The sequence below is a fragment of the Zosterops lateralis genome (assembly GCF_965231275.1).
Source record: "Zosterops lateralis genome assembly, chromosome: 6".
In the NCBI taxonomy this organism is placed as follows: domain Eukaryota; kingdom Metazoa; phylum Chordata; class Aves; order Passeriformes; family Zosteropidae; genus Zosterops; species Zosterops lateralis.
Genome location: NC_139761.1, coordinates 23,601,289 through 23,629,259, shown reverse-complemented (window position 1 = coordinate 23,629,259; position 27,971 = coordinate 23,601,289). Strand labels below are relative to the sequence as shown.

The following is a 27,971-nucleotide window of genomic DNA, read 5'->3' as shown; positions in this document are numbered from 1 at the left end:
TACAAAAAGCAAGAGAAAAACATGTATTTTATTTGTACTGAGGCAAAAGGAGCTTATCTCATTTAGATCAAAGAAATGGAGAGTAAATGATTTAATCAAGTTTTTAAGAATTGACAGAAAACAGAAAAAGAACCCTCATTTTTTATTATACCAATAAACAACTGAATTTCCTATGAACTCCCTATTTCTTTAGGCTTGGCACATTTTTTTATTGCCTACTACCACACTTCACATCTTTGCTTGTCAAAATGTTATATTACCTATATAACTGTTTTATGTGTAAACTTCATCTGTTTTATGTGTAAACTTCAACAAGTAAACGGGAAAGCCTACTAATTTATCCACCTCAAAAAGATCAAGTATGAACTAAATATCAAATTAATTACATCATATTCTATGTAATACTGTTTCAACAAGAACTACAGTCTGTTGAATTCATAACAAAAAGGATGCAGAAACAAAAAGCAGATGTGAAGTGTCATGCATTAGTGTAATAACATTATAAGGCAATAATAAAAAAGATAAATTTTATTTTTTTACTATACTCACCAAGACAAAAATCAAGGCTGTTCTCTTTGTTTGTTTTGGTAGTGTAGGATTTCTTCTTAGCTCAAGCTGAAAGTGTTAACTTTTGAGCATATTCACCTGTTATTGTGTTTAATAACAGATACTTCAGTCAAAATATATGTGGATTTAAATTATGTGCAACAGCAGATTTTATATGTTTTTAGTTCAAATTCCTTATGTTGAAATAAAGAAAAACTCTGTTCTCAAAGAATCCAATAGGGTAAATGGGAAGAAATACTTGAAATTAAGTACCTCTAAAATAAACAATTCATGAACAGTAATATCTCTGCAGGAAATAGAAGTTCATCAGCCTAAAATCAAAAGACTGAGTTAATACTATTCTTATATGCTTTTTGTTGTTGTTTTGCTCACTTCAAGGTAAAATTGAGTGAACAAAAGTAATCACATGGCAGTCTGGAAAGCCAGACATCACCAAAGATTTCCTTTATTGTTCAATGGGCATTTGTACTGCAGAGCATAATCAGCCCCAACCATTTAAACATGAAACTGAAATCACACCCCAAAGTTCTTGCAAATGATCTCAAAGTAATTATAGTATCACAGTAATCAAAATGACTGTTCCTTTTCCTCTGCTTATAACTTAATCTACTACCTGTAATTTTTACAAACTGCAGTTCACATTAAAACATTTTGCTGATAACAAAGCTTTTCTTTGAAAACAACACTGCTTTACATCTAGTCAGGCAGCTTGTGCATATCAGAGCATTCTGTCAAGAAAGACATGGAAAAGGGTAAGGGAGAAAAAACTGAAATATGGCTGCATTTTGTCTGTGCCTTCAATGCACTGCAGAATTTCAGGCAGCACTAGAGACAGCGAGTTTCTTCAGATGATCCATAAATACTTGTAAGCTGACATCATCAGTAAGGATGGGTGCTCCAGACTCCTATGAAATAAGGGAAAAAAGGAGAACTGATTATACACGACGTGAAGAAAAAGCATTTTAAGACACAGTATGTTCCATTGAATAAATATGTTATAAATTGAGCAAGAAGATCTTAGAAGTGTATCATTGCTGAAATTCTGACAAAAAACTCAGCAGACTGTATATTTACATAAATTTTCATACGTTTACATGAATTCAAGCATTAAGCACAACTACATTCTCTCCCATATTAATACATACAGCAATGACTTGCTGTATAGCAAGGCCTTTACATCAGCTATACAAGACTCAAGAGTTTTGGCAGCTGCCAAATATTAACTTACAAACTTTTAAATGTAAATAAAATTTCCACAGCATAGCTCCTGCATCATTCTTACCTCGTTAGAGCAAAAAAGAGAAAAACAGTAATATGCAAATGATGCAACCAACAAATCAGTATCTGTCAGTGAAGCTCAGACATATCAAAATGGTGAAAGAAGGAAACAAATCCACTAAGGGTCTGATTTGACACCAAGTGAAGGTCATCCACCTTTCCCAAAGAGAGGTGGGCCTATTCTCTCCCGTGGCTCTGTACCACCTCAGAGAAAGACCAAAGGCATCTGAAAGTCATGAGCAATCAGATCACAAAAGAACTGAAAAAACCTTTCAGGGGGATTCTTGCAATTTCACAAATCCAAGAAATTCAAAATGGCCATGTTCTTCTTATTATTTTTAAACAAATTTACAGTCAAAATAAACCAGCATTTGGCAACTGCAAATATTACTCAGTAACTCCCTGAAGTCTTTTGAGACCAGTCTACCACTATTTCCATTTACAGATATAGGAAGAATTTCTGTACATCTCAACAATTCAACCTTTTCAAAGGTACTAAGCATCCATATTTCCAAATAAAACCAGAGCTGTCGTAACTCTTGTAAAGTCTTCTAAAACACAGACATAAAAGTCCTAATGAGGATGGTCAGAAGTCATGCTGTTCTGAGATCTGGCCAGAAACAGTTCTCAGTTAACAATCAAGAGACAAATCCAAGTGCAGCAAGATGTTCTTGGATCACTACAATACACAGCCACTCTCAGGGAAGGCACACTAAATTAGCTATCATCTGATGGCAGGAAGATGAGATTAAAGGATGCTCTACTTCCAAGCCCGTCAAATGCTGTCTGAGCTCTCTTATTTAAGAACCATAGCATCATTTAGGTAGAAAAGACCTCTATGGTCATTGAGTCCAACCATTAAGCCAGCACTGCCAAACCCACCGCTAAACCACATCCCTGAGTGCCACATCTACACATCTCTTAAATACCTCCAGGGATGGTGACTCTAACACTTCTCTGGCAGCCCATTCCAAAGCTTAACAACCCTTCCTATAAAGAAATTTTTCCCAATATCCAAGCTAAATGTCCTCTGGCATCCTGAGGCCATTTTTTCTTTCCCTATTGCTTGTCACCTGTGAGAAGAGACCAACTCTTATCTGGCTCCTTCCAGGTAGCTGTGGAGGTGGTAAGCTCTCCCTTGAACCTCTTCTTCTCCAAACTAAGCACCCCCAGCTGCTCCTCACAGGACTTGTTCTCCAGAGCCCTCATCAGCTCCATTTCCCTTTCCTGGACACACTCCAGCAACCTCAGTGTCCTCCTTGCAGTGAGGAGCCCACTGTTCTGTTCTGTACACAGAACTCTGAGGTGTGGCCTCACTAGTGCTGAGTACAGGAGGACAATCCCTTTCCTGGGCCTGCTGGACACAATATTCTTGATCCAAGCCAGAGTGCCACTGACCTTCTTGGCCACCTGGGCACAGACTGGCTCATGTACAGCAGCTGTCAATCAGCAGTCCCAGGTCCTTTTTGAAAACTTCAATCGCATCTTCAAACACCGACCACATAACAGAGGTGCACAAGAAGTTTATCACTATTTTCTGAAAATGCTTTCTATACTATTAAGGCACCTGTCTGCTAAAGTTTAAAGAAAATCTTTACTTAGAATATTAAAAACTAAACTAGGCTATCCATCACCTCCTGAAACATGTTTTCAGTGGTGTGTGGGTGCCCTCTTCAGGTCAATGTGGACTTTCAGTTGTGCACAAAATAAAATATTCAACAGTCCAGGAAGGTCATGAGGAAAAAAAGAGCAAGATGCAAATCAGTTTTAAATTTCTCCCAGACATAACATTTCTCATTTCATAATTAGAACTTGATTAATTTTTTTCACAAAAAACCTGCAAATACAAGAGCAGATTATCTTGAGCACACACTGCAGCGCCCCTGGGGAAGTTAATACACCATTTCTTATGTTACCCTTTCTTACGTTTTCTTCAGTTCGTATGTTAGAACTGAATTCTTTTCAGCAATAAAATGGACAGCAAGATGTATCAGTCTCACCTGTTCAGCATGAAAAATTATCGTCCAGATTAGTTAAAGAACTTTCTTGTATTTACACTTGGAATACTGTTTCATTTGCTTGTTAATTAAACAAACAAAACAGTTGTCCTGTACTGCTGGAAATGTGGAAACTTAAAAAAAAATCCAGGTAATGTTTAAATTAAAAATAAGACCTTCCAAACTACAGCATCTGTGTGTATGTTGAGGGGAAACATGATGAAGAGAAGCACTAACACACCACTGGTTACATTACCAATTTTGGAAGCAAAAGAATTTGGAATTTGTGTTCAAATTGTGCTGGACCTGACTCAGCACAGAATTTTCAAGTATTTCCACTCTGGACCTCGGCGCTGTTCACTTGCCAGAAGCTTCATTAGAACCAGTTCATCCTTATGAAAATGTAGTCTGATAAAACTTACTTGGCAAAGTGACTGCCATAAAATTGCTACAGAGATCTCTCACTCATGACTTCAACACTGTGCACTGTTTAGCAAAATACTCTAAGAGCACAGTTAATATGTAGCTTCAAATATCTGATGCCATTACATTTGCATGCGAAGATGACACTGCATTAGCACTTACTATAGAAGCCAAATCCGGAAAGAGAATGTGGAAGATGCAACATTCAAGAATATCAGCTATTACAGAATGTTTAACTTTTGAACATAACTTCCTTCCTAAAGACAAGATTTGAAAACTGATTCCTGGCCACAGAAATTCTAGAAAACGTCAGTACACTGGCACTGGTGTATTTTCCAGTTCTTGCTTATAACTACCTTCAAAACTTATTTCCCCTATTGCAAAGCAGTCCCTTAGACTTCATGTGTGGAAAGCACTCTCACTTCCAGTATTTTGAAGGTATTTATAGGGATGATATCTAAAGCTCTGCGATACAGGTGGGCAAGAAGATAACAATACAGGGCTGCAACATGCTGACTTGAAGAGAATGCCACCAGGCAAAGGTCAAGCAGCCTTACTAATGGCTCAGCCAAGTGGAAGAAGTGATACTGAAGTGTTACAGTTCTGTTCTGCCCTTGAGCAAGATATGCAGATTTTTATCCACAAGACAGCTCAGCCTGACCAAAGCTGCCTAAGCCCTCATTGTCACTTATTTATATATGAAAAAACACACCCACCAATATGAAAATGATAAAGTGGCTGCCCTTCTTACAACTTTTACAGCAGCAACAGGGAACCAATCCCATTTGACTACAGTAGGTATAAAATTGGTATTTTAAGTTCACCATGGTATGGACAAGAATATGGTTCTACCTTTCAGATAGGCTGATGGGTTTGCTCCTCTCTTCCTCCAGAGCAGGAATAACCTGTGGTAAGATCTGCATCTCTGCTACTTAGCAGAATGAAACTAAACTTAATTACTGGTGAAGTTAGGCTTACTGAATTGTAAACTGTAAACTTAGCTTAATCAATCATCGTCTACCCTTAGAGTATTTAATACTAAGGCAGTAAGTACACTTACCAGTGACTATTCCAAAGCTTTTTACCTCTTGCTTCAATAAAATATCTGCTTTTGACTTTGCAAAACTGTTTCAGTGACAGTCCTTGGAGAGGCTTGGTCAGGCAAACATCAAACCCATAGTCTCAAGACAACACTGTCTAAAAAAGTAGGCTAGACATGAAAGCAGCCTAACAGAAGCTTAAAATAGTAAACCAGATAATTTCTGTCTGAACAAATAAAGCCCATTTTTCTTAACTTTTGGTCCCATCAGACCAAAACTGCATTTCTTTTTCAGTTTCAAGAACTTCACATTGTTACTTCACATTGTTACTTATATGTACATAATATGCCACTTGCCTTCTGAAATAGGGGAGGGGGGGGGGGGGGAAATCATGTGTACAAGCTTCCTCAGCAGATTCATACTCACCTGTCCCCATGCATACATATTGTTATGAGTCTGAGAGGGATTTACTTTTGAAAGCAGGAAACGAGCCTTTAAAAAAAATAGAAGACAATAAATTGATCTTCTCAAACAGAATTTTCTGGCACTCAGAAAAAAGTTGGATATGTATGAAATATGTAATTTCTATTATCTGGAGATACAGACACTGAAAACAGCACCTCTGTAAATAAAGCCACTCACTGACTCCACAGCTATAATGAAGAACTACTAACAACTTTCTAATGCAGCTGAAAGCAAGCTTTTGTCTTTGTCAAGCATTAGCAAAGCAAACATGAATATCAACAAGACATTATTAGTAAGTTTTAGAAAGATAACACAAATAGTAGTTCTGGTATTAGTCCAGAGACCCAGACAAGTACTGTTTTTTCTGCCCTAGCCACCTTACATAAAGAATCTGAGAGTCCAAGTCAATACGATTAAAATAATAATAAATAGCAGGATTCATAAATTATGGGGAAAGATACTTTAAAATACCTTGTTCTGTAAAAGCTTTAAGATTCAAAACACTGATTTGCAATTTATGCATATTTTAGCAAAGAAATGCATGCTTATTACCAAAAATATCTCACAACATTACTAATACATCATTTCCAAGATTATGTAATACACACTTCACCATACCTGGCTTCCTCCATGTTCTGTATCAATGTATCTGGGCATTGGAAATCTGGAATGGAGAATTTCTTGGGCATCATCTACTGGAGCTTGTAGCAAGTGGTGGAAATTTTCATATTCTGGCATATCTTGGTACCCTGACTTTCGCCACTGCGCTATGGTCTGGGGACAGGGGAAAGAAAGAAGTTTAGAACTGATTCACCAAACTTTCTTAGAGGATACACAGGTTTTTTCAGAGGAGAATGTGCCATTGTTGGCCTCTTTTCTATCGCTCATCCCTTTCTGCCCTATAGAATGCAAGATAATCTTTAAAAGCCAAGATGTGCAAGTAACATGCTACTAGATGGGTTTTTTCCTAACTTGGAACAATTTGTGGTCCATTTTTATTTCCTCTTTTTTTAATCATCTTTTGCATGCCAAATATTTCATTTGGAGGAGATCAAAGATATTATTTATACTTCTCTAATATGCATGTCTATGTATAGAAGAAATAAGCATATCAGAAATCAGTATTTATACTGCTATCTTTCAGAGTCTGTAGCACAACCTCCCCATCCTCTAGGAGTGAAACTGGCTGCTCAAAGTCAGCTCACTGATACAGGCAGTTGTTAGGAAAGACCTGGAGGGACCCTCAGCTGGGGTTCCTACCTCCTCTGCTTGGCAGCTGCTTTTAAACTGAGGGTCTCATTTCTTGCTCCTCCTTGCCTTGCTCAGGTACAGTGGGGACAGGTCCTCAGTGACAAGACCCCGTCTACCTTGCAGTGATGCTCAGCTCCCTGTTCCCCTCCCTCAGGGAGCAGCCCACCACTGCTGCTTACCGATAGCACCTTACAAAAATGATATAACATTCTGCTACTTAAGAAGTGTCGAAGTTCAGTAAATATTTTTATCAGTGCAGCTACAAGGACATGATCCAGAACGGTATTTTTCAAATTCTCAGCTATGAACCATTTACAGCTGCAAAGCAGTAAAAAGCAGCAGCTCAATTCCTCCAGGGAGGCAGAGCAGTAGCAAGTCACAAGCACTTTAATTTTATTACTAAGAAATGTCTATCCACCAAATTGCCAGGAGCAGCTCCATTCCTCCAGGACAGTTCAGACAAAGGGTAACTATAAAACTTGGTGTTCCGACTACTCATCCCTGAAGAAACAATTTAAAGATCTAAAATAAATTAGTGAAAAGTGGGGGGAGGGGGAGGCAGGGTATAACACCGTCTAGGAAAAATATTGATCTAAAAAATATTCTGCACATTGAAGCTAATTCATCTAACTCATCATAAGAAACAGAACCAAAATGTCAAGTCATGTCATGTTAAACTACCGAACTACAAACACAAACTAGGACTCCACTGTCAGCCATGAAGATGAGAGGGTCAAGCACTGAGGTGCACGAGAACTGGAGCCTGACTTACAGTGATATCCATAATGTAGCACTCACTCCTACAGAAAAGGAGTATTTACATAAGAAATGACAACTCTTACCTCACCATGATAAATAAGGATTTGGAAAAAGGTGTCCATAAGGAGAATGCGATCTGGTAAAATGCTGCTGCTATCTAGAAGAACAGGCTGGAGATTTAAAAATAAATTAAAAAACTATCAACTGATGAAGAATTGAGCAATCAGATGGCATTGCCAGATTTTTTTTTTTAATCAGTAACTGAATCTTAGGACCTTTTTCAATCACTTACTAAAGCTCTGTATTTGCTCCTTTTCATGTTACACATCTGCAACCCACACAATTTCATTCTGAAGTTATCCTGCCTGATTCTATAACTAAAACTTCATGGAAGTAATAAAAAATGTATTCAAGAGCTGAACCCCTTTCATTATTACACACTTTACTAGTATTTCATGTACCTTCGTATTTACCCATACAATGCCATTAATTTGAACTGTATTTCAATGCATAAGGCTTCAGCAGTTATTCAAGTGTAAGATTCTTGGTTTGTGGGCTGTTTGGAGTTTTTTTTAGTCTTGCTCTTGCAGCATATTATTACTGTGCATATATATTTCCCAATACTGCATACAGTAAATACTCATGATTTATGAAATCTAATGTAATATTTAAGGTTTAAAGTCAACTTTTTAAGGGTAGTGACACTGTATCAGTGCTATATGATTTAAACTGAATCAGTATTACTAGAGATAACAAAAATATTAACTATTCCAAGTATCAAGAAAAAATACTATTCATTCTACACTGAGACATCAGCTCCTGTTTAATCATATTTATCCTTCAATCACCAATGGAACTACTTGGTTTGCGTACATGGGGAGTGATACTACACTTGCAAGCTGCTCTTCACAAACCACCTTATTACTTTAATTTAAATTCCACTTCTAAAAGTCTTTTTTTGTGCCCTCATGAATAGTCTAAAACAAAAATCCTAAAAAACATTAGAAATCCAACCTGCCAAAATCGTTGACTACTCTGTTTTCACTGCCTCACTCTCTTTTATGTAACAAACTACTTTTGTCATCTGCTGACACAAAGAAGTGTCTGACACTTCTTTCAGAACTCTCTTGGAAGACTAGCTTTTTATTTTAGATTTATACAGAATGTACCATGACAAGGTCAGCTGGAAGCTTCTGTACTAAATCTACACATAATGGGAACTATATTAAAATTAGAAGCTTTGGATTAAAGCAGTAAAATGGAGCAACTTTTGTACATCTAAAAAACAGTCCACTTTTCTTTCAAGCAACAGTGAAAGTACATTCTTAAATAAAACAATTTTTGTTTATGTTTACATCCAGCTCCACAAAACCAAAAAAAGCTCTCATGAACTAAGAAAAAAGTACACCATCCTTAAGTTTAAAACATAACCTCTTTACAAAGTGACTCTTGTTTTCAAGACTGCTACATCAGAATTCTGAGATATGCCTTGTTCACAGCTGTTTTAAATTAAATGAACGTTCTTTCGCATACAAAAAAATTTAAACCAATTCATTTCATAACATGTTACAGTGAATACAGCAGTCACCTCTTTCTCAACAAAACACCTTTTAACCCACTATGGAGTTATTTTACTGATACCTCTGGAGGTCCATTGAAAGAGTAGGCATAAAGAATTGGCTGAACCATAATAAGCGACTGGGTTAGATCTTGACGCATGAAATGATGACGATAGTAGGAGCTCTCATCCGGACTGTTGTTAAAAACTTGTAAGAAAGGAGATCTTCTCAAGTGAAACATGAACTGCAAAACAAGAACCACTGTTTTCAACTTTGACAGATAAAAAGGATAGTTGTAGAAGGAGAAAATATTTTCCACAAACTACATGAGACCAATGCCACAACAAAACTGAATTCCAACTCCTTTAACATTTTGAATATGTACATGCACCTTTGCCAGTTTTTACACACGCACATGACAGGAAGAGAGGTATCAGAATGGGTAAACCTACAAAACAACCTTGAAATCCTTCCTTTACTCTAAATTCTACTGTTCCTATGAGGGAGGTTGCTGTTCTACAACTAAGTTATAGCATGTGAACAGAAAGAGGAACCTTAACCACAGCAAAGTCAAACTTTCCCAGTAAAAGTATATGCTTTCATTGTTGAAACCAGTTCTCCACATACTGATTCAATCTCTACACAACTTAACACCTAGAGACAGATTAGTAGGTAACTGAAACAGAAATATCATGGAAGTGTTTGAGGAGTGCAAAAGTGAAGTATCTGGAGCTATTAGAAGGTAGAAAATTATCAGAATGGATTATTAGCAAAGAAACTTTTCAAAATTTAATACAGTCAAGGTCAAGTTCACTTGACAGAGAAGTGTCGCTTTTCTCGTCAGTATCATAAATCATATGGGAGAGAAACAATAAAGCAAACTCATTTATTGTCTTCTGTTTTTTGCATTTCTTCATTAAATCAGGCCTTTAAAAAGTGTCATTATATCAATTACAAATTCAGGTGAGATAAGGATTTCATGGTAGGAAAAACAAAATATATACATAGTTAGGCAGTTAACTGTAGGGGCAGAGGACAAAAGGGGACACAGCACCAGAGGCACAGAAGTGATTTTCCTAATGTCACATGCCAGACAGAAGTTGGTGGCAGGGGGTCTGTTCATCCTGATATGCCTTATTGTACTCAGTGCTACAAGGACTCTTTCTTCACTGAGCATTCTCTTCTATCCCTATAGACAAACTCACCTGTGGATAAAGCGAAAATGTTTCTGAAAATCTGAAAGAGCTTGGATCATCCTTGTGATATTCTCCAAATTTCTGACACTGGAATAAATGAGAAACAAAATCTATATTAAGAAATATACTTGCATGGTCATGCCAGTACTGTAAGTTTGGTTTTAACAGACACATGTCTTGTGGTGCTTGCAACTTTGTAAACAAATAGAAAACTAGCAAAAGCACTGACACAAGTTCTCTATTTAACAAACAGTCATTTTCTTGTATATGAGGCTTTAAGAGCTTTGTATGTTGGTTGTTTACCCCTCTAAAATCGTTAAGCAGATTTAGATGATTAACAACTCAGAAGAAATTGTTTAAAATTAAATTATTAATAACTAATTACTTACAAATAAAAATTAAAATACATTAAAATAAAACCAAACAGAAAATTGAACTTCTGAAAATAATAAAAAAATCCATACAGTTGCTAGATACTTTGCCTCCTTTTTTTTTTGGTAAAAATATTTACAATATCATTATAGACAGCAGAATGTAGAGAAAACTTTGATTTCTGCTTAGCACATGCTAAAATTTCTCTTAATTTCTGTCAATTATCATGTGCTGAGGAAATATTAATAAATCAACTGAAAATACACCTGCTCTTTTTTAATTTTAAAATAGAAAATCTTAGTTAATTCTGTACAAGCTTATATGGAAATTCAGCATCCAGTTCATACTTTGCTTTTATTTTACAAGAAACCATCACTGAGCAGTAGTCACTTATGTGCCTGCAAACAAGAAACCCATCTGACTCTTTCAATAGAGCTCGTTTTACCAGTCGTATAAGTTGTCTGTCCAGCCACCTCAGCACATCAGGGCCCTCCTCTGTCTCTGCCCTGTACACTGCCAGTCTAGCCATGAGAATTGCAGCAGCTTCCTGGTCAAAAGATGCAGCAATGTTTTGAATCTGGGTCTGTGCATCTGCCCAGCTGCAAAACAAAAAATATAAAGATTTGCATCACAGCGAAAGGAAAAAATCCGACCTCAAAATTAAGGCAAAGAAAGCTTAACAGTTAGAAGTTTAACAAACTCATGCTGAAGCTTCAAAAAATCTACTGGGTAGATTAAATGAGCAGCCTCCTACTCAACCATTCCTTAATTAGAAATGTTCTGTTATTTGTACAGATGCCATGCAACCAGTGAAATAAAATATAATATCACTAATAAGACAGTTATCTTTTTTTTTTTTTTAATTAATGATGAAAGGTTGTTACAGAAAACACCATCCACAAATCTAATCACATATTCCCATATAAGAAATTTTCTTGTGCACTTTGCCAGTTCTTTTTAATTTACAGAGTAAACTATTAATTAGACCTTTTATCAGTCACCAGGATTCTACTAATGCAACTAATTAAGTTAACAACATCGTCTTTTCAACAGTTAGGGCAATGCTTTTTCCAATAAACTGAATTTTCCATTGAATTAACCAAGCAATGATAAACTTCAGCTTAGAGTAAATAAATGTCACTGAAAAATGTTTTCAAAATACTAAATGTAATTTCCTAAAATTGTGAAGTATATTGAATCAAGGAAGCTGCAGGTAAAGGTTACACATGGAATACCAGGCATTTAAATCCCTCTGAACTGCAGTTAGCATTCACAAGTTAAGTTATGAAGTGATTTTTGCCATTTCCTAACTCTAAACATACCCCCAGTTTAGGCCACAGAATTTCACTCAGAGCTTCCCCTTTGACTAAAATCACTTGGCTTTCTTCAGAGGACTCCTATAATAACATTATACAGCCAACTCAGAGAAAATCTCTCAGAGAAAAAACAGTCCACAGAACAAGAGAGGAAACTGTCTGAAATGAGACTGCTTACAAAATATACCAAGTAAAAGGTGTATATATATATATGTATATATACCCTGACTTTTCAAGAATTATTCATGACAAATAAAACATACTTTCTGGCAACTGTGGTCACTCTGATACGCCTCTGTCCGCTGGAATGCTGGTACTGAGTCACAAACTGGATTGCACCACGTCCTCCTTGAGGAATGGGAGCATTGTGCTAAGCAGAGAAGAAGAAAAAAATGAAAGAGAATCTCAAGATTTTAAAGTACAGTTTGAAAATAACTAATAAAAAACAACTAATTACTAGAAAATCATAACATTCTTTGCAATAGGCAGCCCAAGTTATATACTAATGCATTGTCTGGTGCTTTTGTTAAGTGCCTTTACTAAACACAGATAATCAACTTGGAGACTGTTAAGAAAGGTTAGAAGCAGTTGCTGGCTTCACTAGCTATCCTTAGAGCAACCAATGCTCTCTCCTTACACATGCCCTTACAGAGACAACACTTTGCAAGGCACTTTACAATTCCTGGTTTCACCACATTTTATTTGAACACTGTATGAATCACTGGAATTACAGGATAAGAGAACTGATACTAGTCTAAAATGTTGAGCAATAGCTCTCCAACAGTACCATCGAAACAAAGATTGGAATCCATGTATAAACTGAAATTTCAAAACTCTGCTCAGTGAAAATACAGGTTTACATGCTACATAAGCAATTCAAAAGAGAAGGAGAGTTGAAATCACACACAATAATTAGGGCAGTTTTAGAGCTACTAATAAAATGAGCCCAACATAAATATGCAAGAAGTAAAATCAAAACCTGGCTAAGGTAAAGTTTTTAAACCTTTGCATAGAATAACAAAATATTAAATAGAACATACTAAATATATAGAAACTACAGTCAGCTCAGTTCCTGAGCTGGTTCTTGGTATGAGAATGAGTACCACACTTGCTCCTTATATTTTCATCTTCTTTTTTAGTAACCCCTCAGGGAAACAGAAAACCAGACTATTTGCCCTTTATGCATTTCAATAAAACCAATCTTTGTACAAATACTGAGCAATAAATTAAAATGTAACACTATGTAGTAATTACCTTGTAACTAAAACATCAGGTAAGAAGCGCTTTTAAATATACAGATCACAGCATTTTCATGTAATGCAATTAAAATACATTCACTAATAATACACTGAAAGAAAAAATTGGAGTTAGAGATTAAGAACTCTAACCAAAATTTGTAGAGCTCTTTAGTGCTCATTATCACATACCAGAGCATTAGTCTATCATTAAGCAGTTCCTGTCCACCTCTGAACTTTGACAACATCATTTTTATCTCTGCTACTGTGCTTGGGGGAATCACACAAAAATACAAGCTTCAAAGGTTATATAAAGTAAGATTACTGTGTTTAGTAGACAAATATTTATTACCTGGTTTACCACCTCAAAGTACAGTGCAAGTGTTGTAGTAGGGTTAAGACCACAAATCTTCCATTGACAAGTGCCTCCTGTTCCAATCTCCTGCAGAAAGATTTTGTAATACTTTTATAAACCAGAAGTATTTCCTGGTTTGTGAAATACAGCATCTAGCCATTACCAATAACTGTTTGCAACTACTCTCACAAGCTTTCTCCCTGCTCACTCTGTCACCTTCTCAGATAAACACCCTTTAAAAGCAACTGCACTGCTGGATGTAGGAATAATAAAAAAAGAGAGGTTGTTGTTTTTAAAAATTAATAAATTAGAAAGATCAGGAGTTGGCACTAGAAAAAGATTGAAAAAGCAAGTCAGTAACAGGAAAAAGTATCAGACTTTGCTTAAGCAGAGGCAAAAAGCACATATAAGTGGAATGATTCTTCTAAAGTGCAGCAGTAAAACTTTAATAGCTTACACACTTTATTTTATTTAGTTACGCAGTCTCTAGTCACTAACAAGGTAACTTGATAGCAATGGTACACAGACAGCAATGTATTTTAACTGACTGATGAATATCCAGCAAAACCAACTGAAGTAATCCATCATCCATAATGGACACAGTGAAACCAAATAAAACGTTTAAGGAAAACTATGCTGGCAATATTGTCACTGTGCCTGCACTCACTTGAAAGCACTACAGCTAGAGGAATTGTCCAGTTACCACTGAAATGAGCTGCATGCACTCTCATTTTATTCACATTCAAATTTTAAGTCAGATAATTTCAACAAAAAGGGGTTTGGAATATAAATTAATCATGATATAACTACAAAGCAATGGATGATCTCACAATCGAATTTCCTATTACCTCCTATGAAATAGATATGTAGCTTAAATAAGGAGATGGATTTTTAATATATTTTTGAGGTTTAAAACTTTTATTGTAATACATGCAATCCCTTAAGGCAATGAAATGAGAGAAAACTGTACCAGATCACCAAGAAAAAAAAATGCTGGTTATATTGAAATTTTTATACTCACATAGATGCAATCATAAATACAAGGAAAATTTAAGGAATAAAAGTGCTTGGTTAAAGCAGGCCATTTGCCAGCATTTTCATTGCAAGAAGTCCTTTATCACACAGACTGTTAGGAACAAATGTGAGACTTCTCAAATGTAAGATATTTTGGTCATTTGCAGGAATTGCTTTTTTAATGGCAAACAAAAGTTAATAATATTATCTGGTAAGAAAATAAGTGATGATTTAAGTCTAATATAATTTAAAAGTACTACTTCAGGAGCCTACAATATCTGGATCTTTCAATCAATTAATTAAATGTGAATTTGGTGAAACAGCTACAGAAATGGGAAGACAGAGTTCTGATAAAATGTTTCCAAAGTTTAGCATCCTCCTATTCTGTCAATTCTTTCTAAAAAATGTATTTTTATGGTTCACTTTGGATAAAAGGACACAGCTCTGATTTTAACAGAGCTACTCATTTTCTACTTGGTTTCTGCTACATCATCACATAACTTTTGTATAATAATTTTAAAGCAACGAAATCTAAACAATCTAAACAAGTGGACTAATCTAAACAAGTAACAAGGGATCTGACAGGTCTAATACAATTGAATCTGACCTAGTAATGAATGTGAGCTTGCATGTATTTAACTTAAAATTGGTATAAAGTTAACACTTTATTCCATCTACGAAGTTTCAGCCTCTCTTCAAATCCAGAAATCTTAAATTCTATTTTTCCATAGTAGGATATTACCTTCATTTTCAGTGAAGTTTACTTACATTTTCTGAGACACAAGGTCCCTTAGAGTTGAGAGAGACACAGGGTCCAATTGCTCCAGAAATCTTTACTTCTCTTGAAGTCTTCATATTTCAAATAAAAATATACATTAGCATCCAACACTAAAGAGTTCAGTCTCATTTTATCGTTAGATAATTAAAACCTCAAGGCATATGACATTACTGATACCTTTAGGAAAGGTTATAATAATGCCTGATACATTTGGAGACACTTTTCATCTGCTCAGTTTCTACACTTAATTATGTTTGTTTGTTACACCCATTAGTATATATTAACAGCATGAACACAAATTAAAACATGGAGAAAAGCTGCTTGATTTATAAAGAGCCTATAAAGTTGGCTTTATTTATAGCCTCTATATATATTTATAGCCCATATATATACATTTATATTTTATATATATATATTTTTTAAATATTTTATATTATGGGATATTTATATACCCCATATACTTTATAGTATATAATAACGTTTCCTTTCTAATGAAAGGATTAAAACTTTAAACATTCAAAGGTAAGAGTAAAACTGAAAACTAGTAAGATAAGCCTATACATACCTGATAGAGAAGAATTTATACTCTATGTCCTAAATATATTCAGCTAAAAGCAAGTTATTTACATTAGTCCAAAGTCACTTTCCTCTTTGAAGTGATCTGTACATCCCTCTAGAACTGGGGCTCCCTTTTTACATTTTCCAGGAGCTTTCAACAAACTTCACATGAATATGTATAGGGAAAAAGAGGGTTCAGCTATTTGTCCTAGTAGTAAAAATTTAAACAGAATTTTACCAAAAATAGCCTCAAATTCTTCTACAATATGGGACTGTAAAATTTTTCAAGAAATATCAAGGAAGGCAGTGCCTGAACCTACAGCGTATTCAGCTCTAAGCTTCTCACAATGGTGGAAGCAAAAAACAACATTGTTAAAATGCCAGAATGGATTCTGATAAGGATGGAAAGCTAAAGAAAATTTGTCCTGCACTGCACAGAGAAACTGACCTACCTAGAACCAAGAAACCACTAATATCAAAATCTAACCTTACAGCATTGTCAGTTTCTAATGGAAACATTTATTTTGCTTTAGTCTCTCTTTAATCAGTCACTGAATGCAAGGTGAGAAGGAACTACCATTATACATAACTCACATTTACATAATCCCAGAACTGCAGAAAGATAGCTAGGACTATGTACAGGCCAACCTTAATGCATCTGTTCATGCTAAACATTTCCTAAAAATTCCTTAGAAGTGCAAAAATTCCACAGCTCGTAGCCACCTATTCCACTGTTTCACTAACAGACTGCATTTTTGTATGCTTACCTTTATTTCTAATGTGCCACCAAATCCCATTTTAAATTGTCCTTGCATGTCTTTAGTGAATACTCTCTGAAAAGTTTGTTTGAATAATGATGTATTGAAAGAGTCTCCCATTACCATGTAGCCTCTATACAACAACAAAACAAACAAGCAAACCTCATGAGTTAAAATCGATTATTTACATAGCTCATTTTTATTAAAGACTAAAACTAAAGACAATTCACTGCGAGACATATTTTTACCTTCTTAAAATAAACTAATGTTAAATTAGTATTTTTCTACAATGTTAAGGATTAAAGCTTAAAGTAAGCTTCTTGCCCTATGGATCTAAAGGTCATTATATTATGTAACAAAATCTTCCACTGTGAAAATACTATACTGGACTTTCAGCATTAAGGATGTCTCGAGAACCTGTCACACAATGTCAGTTTACTTCTAATTTTTCTTATTCCAAACTATAGTATTTTGTGTAGTTCATTCATTATTTCAGGGTTAAATCTATGCTCATGAAGCATGATTTATTTTTATGCTTAGCAACATTCTCTGCACAGAACTGCAACAGTTGCCACTTGTCATGAAATATCACACCCTGCCTTTAGAAAATAGTACTGGGAGATATTATTTTCGGTCATCAAAAAATGTTAATTAAAGCCTTTTAGTAAAATATGTCAATAGGTCAAACATTACACTCAAAAGAAGCTTCCAGGTGGATACTCAAAAATAGAAGAAAATAGACATGGATAGAATCAGAAATTTCTCCCTGTACGCAGGATGTAACCAAAACCAAAACAGAAGAGTTGTAGGAGAAATAAACAAACTATACATTAAGGCTACAGAAATAAGGTGAGTCACAGGAGCGGACAGAAAGAGCAAAACAGTATAAACAAAAACAAAACATGAGTCAGATGCAGAAAAGGAATAGGTCAAATATACAGGTAAAATCAAATTCAAACATAAAGTGAACAGTGAAAGGTCCCAAGCTAAGGCTATATACACAGCTGTGAAGAAAAGCAGTAATTAGCATGGCCAAGCTGGCCTGAAACTCAGGAGCTGTATCTGATAGTCATCTAAACCACTAGCTGAACCTATAAACAACTACATACAGAAGAATGGCATAAACAAGACAAAAAGAGTAACAGAGGTTTTTGTACCACCAGGGTCTTGTTTCTGAAGAAAAATAAAGACAGGTCTTTCTCTTTACTGAAACCTGCCACTTACACAGATACACATGGAAAAACAGAAACAGCATATCTAATAAATTGTCTCTCTTAAAGATATCGATGTTATTCAAGCCTCAAAAAGATCACATTAAAAGAAAACAGCAAACATGCTTCTAATTAAATCAAAAATTGTGTTGACAAATCTGCCAGAGGCCAAGATACTCCAAAACTCCAGTACAAATGTAACCATAACAGTCTATCAGTGTGTTTATGCCTTTTTTTTTAAATAGCACAACATTCTTTGCATGTGCTTCCTGTTAAACAATTTTAAACTGCATCTTCATATACTACTAGAAAACAAGTAGACACATACCCAGTGTAGTTGGGACAACACTTCATCTCCAGTAGACCAGTCTGATCCAATGCACATGCATATATGTCAATAACATGACCGTTCGTTGCAGCTCGATTAGCCAGGGCTTCAAAATGCTAAATCCAAGATGAAAATACAGTTCATAGCAATTTACAACGTGAACTCTCCTCATCTTCACATTAAATCCTAAACTCACAGAATTTTTTCTAAAACAACATTATCAGATTCTATTCACAAAAAAAATCTTTTCCTAGAGTTAGTAAGACTGGAAGTTTCAACACTTGGGAGTTTTTTTTTTCTGATCAGCTGAGACCCTGATGCCCACTAAACAGAACAATGGTTGCTATTTAAATTCGAAAATTAGTTTGATACTCTTCCTTTGAGACTTTGCATTTAGTAATAGATCCAGCACAGAACTGAATTCACTGTTCTAATCTCAAGTGTCTACAATGAGAGGTGCCTCCAAGTGAGCTAACTGTTTAACCTCCCATTATAAGTCAAGATTAATTCAACAAGTTTCGGATGCAGTTCACCAACCCAAATGTACATCTTAAATTAAATTAGATATGACTAAACTCTATAGCCTAATCCTTCCCCAACTACTGAGACAGTTTTGAGCACCTCTCTTAGAAGCACCAGCCTTAAAACACTAGATATACCACTTGGTCACACAATTTTTTTCTGAATTAAATCAAAGAAACACTCAAAAGAACTTCAGCAAGAGCTAGACTCTAACTAAGTTCTAACTCAATATACTGAATCTTCTGAAGAAATTCTTGAGACATACTGCTATTCAGAGCCAGGTAAACAAAACCACACAATTCCGACCTCTTTATACATTTGCAATTACTAACAGCATTTTACAGTGCCCAGCAATTTAAATGTTTACTTACTGGGAATATGCATCAAATCCCATGATTATCTCTTACCTTAGTACCCTTTTTAACGTATTTTGCATTGTCTTTTTCGATGTCATGCCATGATCTTATAGGTAATTTCAACTCATCCCCTACAACCATGCCAGGTCCCTGCGTGGCTGGTCCTCCAATGAACATCATGATGCGTGCACCAGTATTAGGGAAAGTGCACTGCAGGAAATAAAAGACAATTAAAAGCACTGGCGTTTGCTACAAGCTGAACAAAAGAAATAGATATGTGGGTATTTATCACACTGACAGGATTGTAACAATAACTGCATTTTTTCACTTGCAGAAGTTAAATCTGCCAGTAATTCAAAGTCTCAATTTTGCCGTATTAAGATATGTAAATGTCTATGAAGTTCTATGCACGTAAGGGATGATATACATCAGAATCATCCTACAAATCTAATACACATCAATTAGTAAGGTTTTTACATATTGATTGTGGCAGCTTTTCTGCAAGAAAATGATCTACGTTTAGCACAGCTGTAGTTAAAGCTTTTACCTCAAGGAGTCCAACAGCTATAGACAGGGCCACTCCAGAAGAACGTAAGGGCCGTTTTCCTTGTGGAACAGGCCAAGGATCCCGTTGCAGTTCACCCAAAAGATCAGTAAGATTCATATCAATCTTCTGCACTGGTTGCAAAAATCTGGAAACAAATACATGGAAATAGTTTAGATTTAAATTATTAAATAAAAATTTTATCAATTGCTCACTAGCAATAGTATTAGATATGTATTTGAGATGTCTAATTCTAGATTCTGGTCTGAATTCAGACCAGTGTCTCTGCCTCATCAAAATAAGGCCATTTGGAATCACTACATACACACCCAGCTTAAGAAGTTAAGCAAAGAGCTTGCAAAACTGAAACTTGAAGACTTAGACATACCACTACTATCCAGAAAGAACTCTACCTAGTCAAAAGAACAAAGCAGGTGATTACCTATGAATTTCAAAAATAAACATGTTTCCCTACTTCAGTGACAATCACAGATCAGGAGAAAAATTAACATGGTAAGATCTCTTTCATGCTGCTGCAAGCAGTTTACATATGCAGCTAATTTTTGGAGAGCAAAGACAGCAAAACTGTCTTTGAATCATTTCATCAATTTCTTCTATGTCATAGTGAAATATACAGGAAAATCAAACACCAGCCAGCAATTTCCAAATGAGAGACCAAAGGGGAGGGAAGAGGAATAGAAGAGGGAGAAAACAGGAAGGCACAACTGGATATCCACATGTGGGCCACTAAAGCATCTATTAACACTTTCCAGAACATCAGTCAACAGAAGTATCATTATTTATGTATCTACAGCATGCCTCTCAGAGCACTTGCAAAAATTATCCAGATAATATTACTATTACCCATTGAGTCAATTCTTCCCAGTACAAACTGTAGGAAAGAACAGTCTACTAGTAAATTTCTGCCTGACCAAGACGTTTGGCTGTCAAGTTTACTGATTTAATGGTCACAAAACCTAGGTATTCCAGTACATCAGTGGAGTCAAGGTACATGTTTTAAGATGTTTAAAGTAGATTACCTGTTAGAAGGTGGTGGCTGTTGCACTTGAGGACCCCGACCAACTTGTGCAACAGCTACTTTTGTAAGCCCCAGCATTTCCTGTAGTCAAGTAAGTAAGATTTTATTACAAAATTTGTTTACAGACTATTTCACTATTAGCACTTTAATTATTTCTTTTTGTTTGCTTCTGTTCATTACCTGAAGCTGTTTTGCAGTGAGGTCCTTTGTTCCTCTAAAGACATAACTTTTAGAAATTCCTTCACAGCCAAGCTCATGAACTTGCACCATTCGGCCAAAGGTAATGAGACCCACTAACGCCGTTGGTGGCAGGAGACTAAGGGACATTTGCATGGATTCCTTCAGAGCCTGCAAGTCCTCATCTTCCATGCATGTATCCACAACATAAAGAAATATCAACGGCATCTGAGGACCACGCTTTGAGAAACAAAATTAGAATCATATGAAAAACAAGTCCTGCAATATCTAAAGAATCAAAAATTAACATCAGTAAGATACATCTTACTTAATTTTAATCATACCAGTAATGTCAATGTTCCATCTAACTTAACTCTCTCTCAATTAATAATCAGGGTCCAGAACAAAAGCCCTACCAAAGTTAACTCTGTACAAAAAGGAAATGCTTACAACAGAAGAAAAGAAAAAATCCTTGAATATTAGAATTCAAACACTTGAATTGAATATGTATTAGCTGTTGTCTCTAAACCAGACAGCACTAGAACTAACTACTCATCATTCAAATACAAACTTAAATTCAAACAATTATTGAGAGGTGAATGAACAGTCAAATCTGAACTGAAATTACTTCAGCAAGCAACAGAGGTAAGCAGCCTCCTCACACAAACACAAATTAAACTCATTGTAAAGAAACAGACCTAATACGAATATCACCTTTAGAGGAGAACTCTCTTTTTTTTTTTAACCAGTCTTACTAGCCATCCTAGTACCCTTACAAAATGCTTTCCTTTTCCAACAGATGGCATCAATGTTCAATCTACTAATAAGCACATAAATACTCACAGTCACTAAAATAAAGAAGTAAAATCAAAATTTATTCTTTTTGTATATTGCAAGGCAATAGATATTCAATATTCTATTTAATGATTTTACCTGTACTACATATTCAATGCTGGAGAATTGAGGCAAAAGTTCAGCTGGCTGATTCATTTCAGATATGCCGGCGTAAGTGGGAGGAAACTGCAAATAAAAACACAGAAATTAAATATAAATAAAAGATTACAATTTCTACAAAGGGAAAAAAAAAACCAGACTTTTTTCAACAGATATTCACTGTTGCTGCTATGAAAGAAATCTCAATGCAGTGTCTAAAGATACAATTGCACCCTCCTGCTCTTGCTGTCAATTTCCGTTTGCAACTATAATTTGAAAAATCAAGGTTTTTGTTTTACCTGGTAAAAAATATTTTCCATATGCTGAATATTTCATTTTCTTACCTGGTTTCTCTGGTAACAAAAGTTGCAAGCCCAGAGTTTTGCTCGATAATCCACTTGGCTATAAAAATACAAAAGAAAAAGTTTATGCAGCATGAACAATTCATTTTCTTCCACTGTTCCTAGAATACATGTCTTTAAAACTTAAAAAAATACATTGACTTTGAAAAAGCTTTTTTCTATTATACTTTCTCCTAAACACCCACATTACAAACTGAAAATAAGTGGAGCCTTACACAGATGTATCAGGTAAATTATTGTGTTTAGGGAGAAAGAATGGTCTTCAGGAAAAACATGCAAATAAGAAATTTTAAAATACAGACTCAGCACCTATATTAGAGCCTTTCTCCATGGTTTTAGCAAATCTTTTTAACTCTCCCTACCTCTGAATTCTTCATCTTTTTCTTCCTCAATCTATTAGCTGTCAGTGTGGGACTAGCCTGAATATACATTATGCCCTAAAAACAGCTATAGTGATAAGTGACAGCTGTCTCTATAACAAAAACAACACTGCTTTCAAATGATCAGTCTACCCCATTTTGTCTACATTTTAATTAGTATTCAAACAGTTTAAAAAAATGCAGATACTATCTTCATGCTGTGAGACGTCTTAAAAATCCTAATCACATATTAAGCGAAAGAGTTCTCAATGCACACCTCCTGCTATTACATCTTCTGTCTACAAGAGCAAAAATCTTTTTAAAATATCATTAAATCTTCAGGGAAGTCCCAGCATGCTGTCAACAAAACACAGATCTACTGCTATCTAGCTATCTTTACCACTTATAGGGGCTGCAAATTACCTAGCCCAAAGTGCCTTCTAAAGTCTCCTCAGACTGAGTCTCTAACCACCCTTTCAGGGGGAATAAAAGTCCAATCATCACTTGCACATACAACACAGGAAAAATGTACACAGTTCACTGTAATGTTGGCATCTGTCTGACCCTTTACAACTTTGTCTTTTCACTGTTTTTCCTCAAGCCCTCAATAAAAGATAATGCTTCTGAAAAAGTTAACTAAGTCTGACTCCCCATATAACCAGCCACTGTGGCTGCTTAATACTGAAACACCATTTTACATCTGCTTTGAAGCTGTCTTTTCTCCCAGGCAAGGGCAAGTCATTCATAATACTAAATTTGTTCTTCAGGTTCTCTGACATCATGTCTAATCTCTATCAATCAGGACCATTCCCATGCCTATCAAACTCCAACCTAGAAATCCTCCTACTTCTTTTCCATACTTCTATGACAGGAATGGCATATGAAACACCTCCAGTGCTTCCAACCCAAATTTACCCCTGACTAGTCCACAATCATTTGAGCTTGTGTCAATATCACCCTCAAGCTTAAACCACTTTCTACCCTCTTTCATGCCTACTTCTGATGTTATCTATCTATCTATCTGTCTGTCTGTCTATCTATCATTTCTTTTGGTAAACTAAAGCAGATAACCTGCTTTGGTCCACAAATGAACTAATGTCAGTAATAAACATAGTTTATTTCACTTGGAAATTAAACTATATCAGGGTCCAAAAGTTCAAAAGATACAGTATTGTAACTTTTTACCCAAGTCTAGAGGCAAAATGCAAGAGTATACTAAGATGTATAGCTCCAGAAAAAAACCACACCTAATCAATACTAAGTACATTGAAACTACTCATTAAATGAAAGTTATGTTTTCAGTAAATATGTTACATATGCAAATCTATGTGCAAAACCTTCTAAGACCTGTAAGTTTGCACTGTATAATGATGTGAGGAGTTCTTGAACTTCCATACACCATATCTCTCACACAGTTAGCTACCATTCTCAAGATTCTAAGGCAAAGCCCTGGAACAATAATATGCATTAAGCTTACCATAAGGGATTCAGAACAGCTCGACACGTGGTCCTACTGCACAACACTGGCTCATACTGAATAGGAGGCAAGTCTGGCCGTTCCTTCAGTGGTGTGAAGAGGGCAGCCACCGGGACTACCATTCTTGTAGCTTCAAGACGACTTGAAGGCCAAACATTCCAGCTGAATCTAACTCCATCTCTGTCCTCATTCTGCTGGATGAATTCCAGGAAGGTTGTCATGGTCAACTTCTCTCTTTAACAATAAAATAAAAAGATAACCATGAGCAGAATGCAAAGACTTTTGACATGCAAAAACTTTGAACTACTTAATGCTGAATGCACGTCATGACAGTCACACACTGAAATACTGTAACTGAGTGACAGTCAATAAAACACTCAGTAGAGCTTCTTAAATCCAAAAAGCAATGTGCAGAATTCTAAGGGGAAACAAAATACTGCTGTATAAAATTTCTTAAGAGTTTCTAACCATATTTTTGGTATCTCAGGATGCAGCCTACATGCAAACATCAAAGAATAACAATATGACATTCCACAAGAGTACATTCCTACAGCAATGCTAGGAAGTAACTTTGTAAGAAATACAAGTGCCGTATTTCAATACATTATGTACCAAGAAGCACTTTTCAACAATTCTTTGAATTAAAAATTACCATTCTGGCCACTGACTTAAGGCTTTCAAAATCTTCTGCTATGATTACTCAGAAATGGGAGGACTGGAGAGCACAGATATATCAGAAAAACTCAGCAGGTACCTGTAAACATCTGGTAGTCAGCAAGGAGCACTCCCTCCTTCCAATCCCAAACTCCTCAGCTATATACATTCACACTGTTCCTGACTATCTGCTGTAAGCTACACAGTACCTTTTATAGAACATACAGCACAGGTCTTTCCAGGAACTGGGCTATCTAAATTCACACTGCCTAATAATTAAAGATTTCCTGTAAAAGCCTACATGAACCACCTAAGAGGAAGCAGAAATACTCCTAGGTCTCAATTTATACTGTACAAAGTTAATGAACAGCTATTAGAAATTCTGGAGCCCTTCTGAATTGGAATTTAAATAAGGAATTCTCAAAAGCACACTGACATTCTTAGTTCTGACCTTGCATTACAGGAGACTCATAGAAACTCTCAGTTTATCAAAACTTATTTCTATCTATGAAAATTATAATGGCATTGCACCTTTAGTTTCTATGACAGCTAAAAGTTTAAGTTACTTTAAATTATAGCCTAACTTAATGCTTTTATTCTAATGGTAACTTTTAAGAAAACAGATTAACAAAATACATAAAACAAAGGGAAGTGCTGCATTTCACAGTTAATATCCTTAGGAAATAATCAACTGCCAATATTTTAATGGGAATGTCTTACTGATACTAGGAGCAAACCTGCTCCTATCTAAACACATCATGGCAATTACAACACAGGGAGCATGAGAGACTTTGTGCATAAGAGCATTTCCACCATTGCTTTTACTCGAATTTCTGCAAAGCCGTTGGGCAGGGGAAATAACTGCGCAAAGAGAGAATATCTGGAAGTTGTAATTACTACAGAGAAATCAGAGACAGAAATTAACTCAGCTAAGAGAGGAAAAAACAGCCTGGCATCTGAAGAGGATATAGAATTTAAGAAATTTCTTTCCTAATAAATCAAAATCCATCTGTGTTTTGTAAAAAAGTTGAAGGAACATTATCTCTGAAAAATGGGGTATTAACGCAAGAATCTGCACAACACAACTATCTGCACTATAACCACAAACTGAATAATCTCTCCATTTAAAAATTATTTCCTGAGAAGACAGAAAATTGCAACTTAAGGCTATTTCAGCCATTCACTGGCAGCAGCTATAGACTCACCAAATCCAGCTCCAAACAGTGCAACGTGTCACACTTTCTGTCCTGGACTTCAAAGTGTTCTCTCCACATTTTACTGTAGCTACATTTGAAATGGCTGTACAGGGATATTACTTTTACCACTCAGTTATTACTCCTTAAAGGGCAATGTACAAACATCAGTGAGCAGTGACTAATCACGTGCACATAGCCACATAAACGATTTGTTGGATTTACTGAGTTAAATACTGTTATTTTCTATTAAGTATGGATTTCCTATTCAGAAGGCAAAAGTGGCTAACAATCAAGTTGTCCTCTACCTTTTCTTCTATTCTTTTCAAGAGCCAATAATGCTTACCTATTTCATCATTCATCAAATGTGGAACTCTTGGTCTGACAAGCTACATTCAGTACCACTGTTACAGCTATGCACACACATTTTCTGAGATAGATGTGGAGATGTTTCGCATTATACACGAACAGCAAACCCTCCTGGCCTACAGGCTACACACGAAATTTTGGACACTGTCCACCTCAGAAAACCTCAGGAAAGGAATTTTCAGAACAGCTGAACAGCAACAGTTCTCACTTCGCTGCAGATTAGGATATCCAGGAAAAACAGATGTTCCTTCTGGTTTGCTTCCTCCCTCCCACTGCTAAGGCTGAATGTACCTTGCAACCCTGCACCATGACAATCTCAACTGTGTGCCACAAAAGGAGACACACTTGAATTGCATCGAGAGTCACTGGCTGACTATCAGCACCTTTAAACGTTTACACATCACATCCCAATACAGAATATCCCAAAATAATATCCCCTAATCCTTGCACACAGAATACAAAATCAAAACATTTTTCCCTACAGCATTGTAAGAATTCCCCCACAGATAGATCCAAGTCCCTCACAGCACCATGTGTTTAACTACCACTAAATGAGTACAGTTCACTGCACACTTTCCTTACAACACACCTGTTCTCTCAGTTTATTAGGCACTAACAACCTGGTAAAAGAGATTAATAATAAACACTTAATTAATTTTTTATGCCCAAATCACATAGGAGATAAAAATCCATTTCAGTTCCAAGGAGGAACTAAAACACAGGAGTAGAATGATTTAAATAGTTATCTAAAGCAAGTTCCGGACATTTTCACCACTCAACACAGTCATCCTCCAAATGTGCTCTCCCAGACCTCTCACTGGAAACGGGTTTTTTTTTAACAACCACGGTATATGATAGCCCACCTAAATTTAAAGATCAACACATAATCAAACGCAGCAAGACCTGCATTTCTTGTGGCTTCACCTAGACCGCAAGGCACCCCGTCAGTGGCACAGCGGCGCAGGTACAGCAGAGCTCCGGGACAGGAGCCCCACAGGCGCTGCCGGAGAGTGCCGCCCTTTACCCCCGGCTGTGGAAAGGCCGTGCCCCGCCGGCCCTGCCCGAGCTGGGGGAGCTGGGGGCAGTCCCGGCCGCGCTGGGGGCCGCTCTCCCGGCCCCGGCCCGGCGGGCGCTCCCCGCCCAAGGGAAGGGCCCTCCTGCCCCTCTGCCGGGAGGCCGCGGGCAGCGCTGACCGGCGGCAGCCCCGGACCCTCAGGCCGCCGAGGGCTCCCCGAGCAGTTTGGGGCACCCGGAGATCCCCCACTGCCACGGAGGGGACGCGGGGAGCTCCCACCGCGCTCGCTCCAGGCCCGGCAGCCGTGCGGGGGCCCCGCGGCCCGGGATATCCCCCGTGCCTCCCGGCGGGCCCGGAGTGCCCCCTGGCCCCGCCGCCTGTCTCCCCGCGGGCCCCCAGCTCCGCCGGCTCGGGCTCCCCGCGCCGCCCCCTCAGCGCTGCCCGGCCCGCTCACCCGCGTCCCGGCCGCCGCCGCCGCTCCCGCTGCGCTCGCTCTCCCCGCCCGCCCGCT

The 27,971-nt window shown here is 36.8% G+C and overlaps 1 protein-coding gene across 1 annotated transcript; it reads right to left on the bottom strand.

The window, feature by feature from the left end:
* SEC23A (SEC23 homolog A, COPII coat complex component) lies at positions 1 to 27,971 on the bottom strand. The gene is made up of 20 exons (XM_083863927.1): positions 27,915 to 27,971; positions 24,230 to 24,463; positions 22,376 to 22,433; positions 22,032 to 22,118; positions 21,102 to 21,338; positions 20,923 to 21,002; positions 19,886 to 20,030; positions 19,390 to 19,548; positions 18,461 to 18,576; positions 16,931 to 17,054; positions 15,596 to 15,676; positions 13,811 to 13,900; positions 12,487 to 12,593; positions 11,353 to 11,506; positions 10,545 to 10,622; positions 9,422 to 9,583; positions 7,864 to 7,950; positions 6,389 to 6,544; positions 5,732 to 5,797; positions 1 to 1,472 (listed from the first exon to the last, which is right to left on the bottom strand). The coding sequence occupies exons 2-20, from the start codon at positions 24,448 to 24,450 to the stop codon at positions 1,383 to 1,385; spliced, it is 2,298 nt and encodes a 765-aa protein (XP_083720053.1). The 5' UTR covers positions 24,451 to 24,463; positions 27,915 to 27,971; the 3' UTR covers positions 1 to 1,382.